General features: G+C 51.2%; 1 protein-coding gene across 1 annotated transcript; it reads right to left on the reverse strand.

The window, feature by feature from the left end:
• Positions 1-290: 290 nt before the first annotated feature.
• AURANDRAFT_34506 (hypothetical protein) lies at positions 291-572 on the reverse strand (the record flags this gene model as incomplete). Its single annotated transcript, XM_009043980.1, is given in 2 exon segments — positions 291-394; positions 410-572. Coding segments are annotated over 2 exon segments (267 nt in total), but the record flags the coding sequence as incomplete, so codon positions are not given.
• Positions 573-652: the final 80 nt, after the last annotated feature.

Here is a 652-nt window from a genome sequence, read left to right on the forward strand (position 1 = left end):
TGAGCCTTGGTAAGTTTGCCATAAGCCATCTCACACATAAACCTCAGGTTCCTTTTGGAGTGATAGGGGGCGTTGCTGTGGTAAACGACGCAGTCGAATACACGCAATAGGCCTTCTTATCCTGTGGTATCGCTGAATCATCGCTAGCACCAGCTCATTGCCTCTTCGTATTAACCTGTTGCGATGCTGATGTCCATAACTGCATCGTTTGTGTGCCATCCAACAGGGCGATAGAAATCCCACGAGTGTTTTATGAAGGTTATGCGCTCTCGCAAGAGCAACAATGGCGCCTACGCGGCCACGACCAGAGATATTGAGGAGGCTCCAATGCCAGAAATATGGGCAGGATCTGGGTGAATCGCCGGGTCGGAACAGACGACAATACCATACGCACCTTTCTAAGCTCAACCATGAATCCAGTTTGTGGTACTGAAGAGAGCGTTTGTTCCGCCGTAGCAGGCATTGAAGGTGTCGAGGCCTTCGACACTGTGGTGGTCGTCAGCCTCAAACAACGACATCAAGAACGACTTGGTTGACTTGCCTCTGTCCACCGCACTTTCGGTGCCAACCTCGAGGCGCCCAACCTCTGTAAACAACAGCTCGAGTTATCGGAGCAGCTTAGTTACGCTCGACAATGCCATCGAGACAGATC

This window comes from Aureococcus anophagefferens (assembly GCF_000186865.1).
Source record: "Aureococcus anophagefferens unplaced genomic scaffold AURANscaffold_94, whole genome shotgun sequence".
Lineage (NCBI taxonomy): Eukaryota > Pelagophyceae > Pelagomonadales > Pelagomonadaceae > Aureococcus > Aureococcus anophagefferens.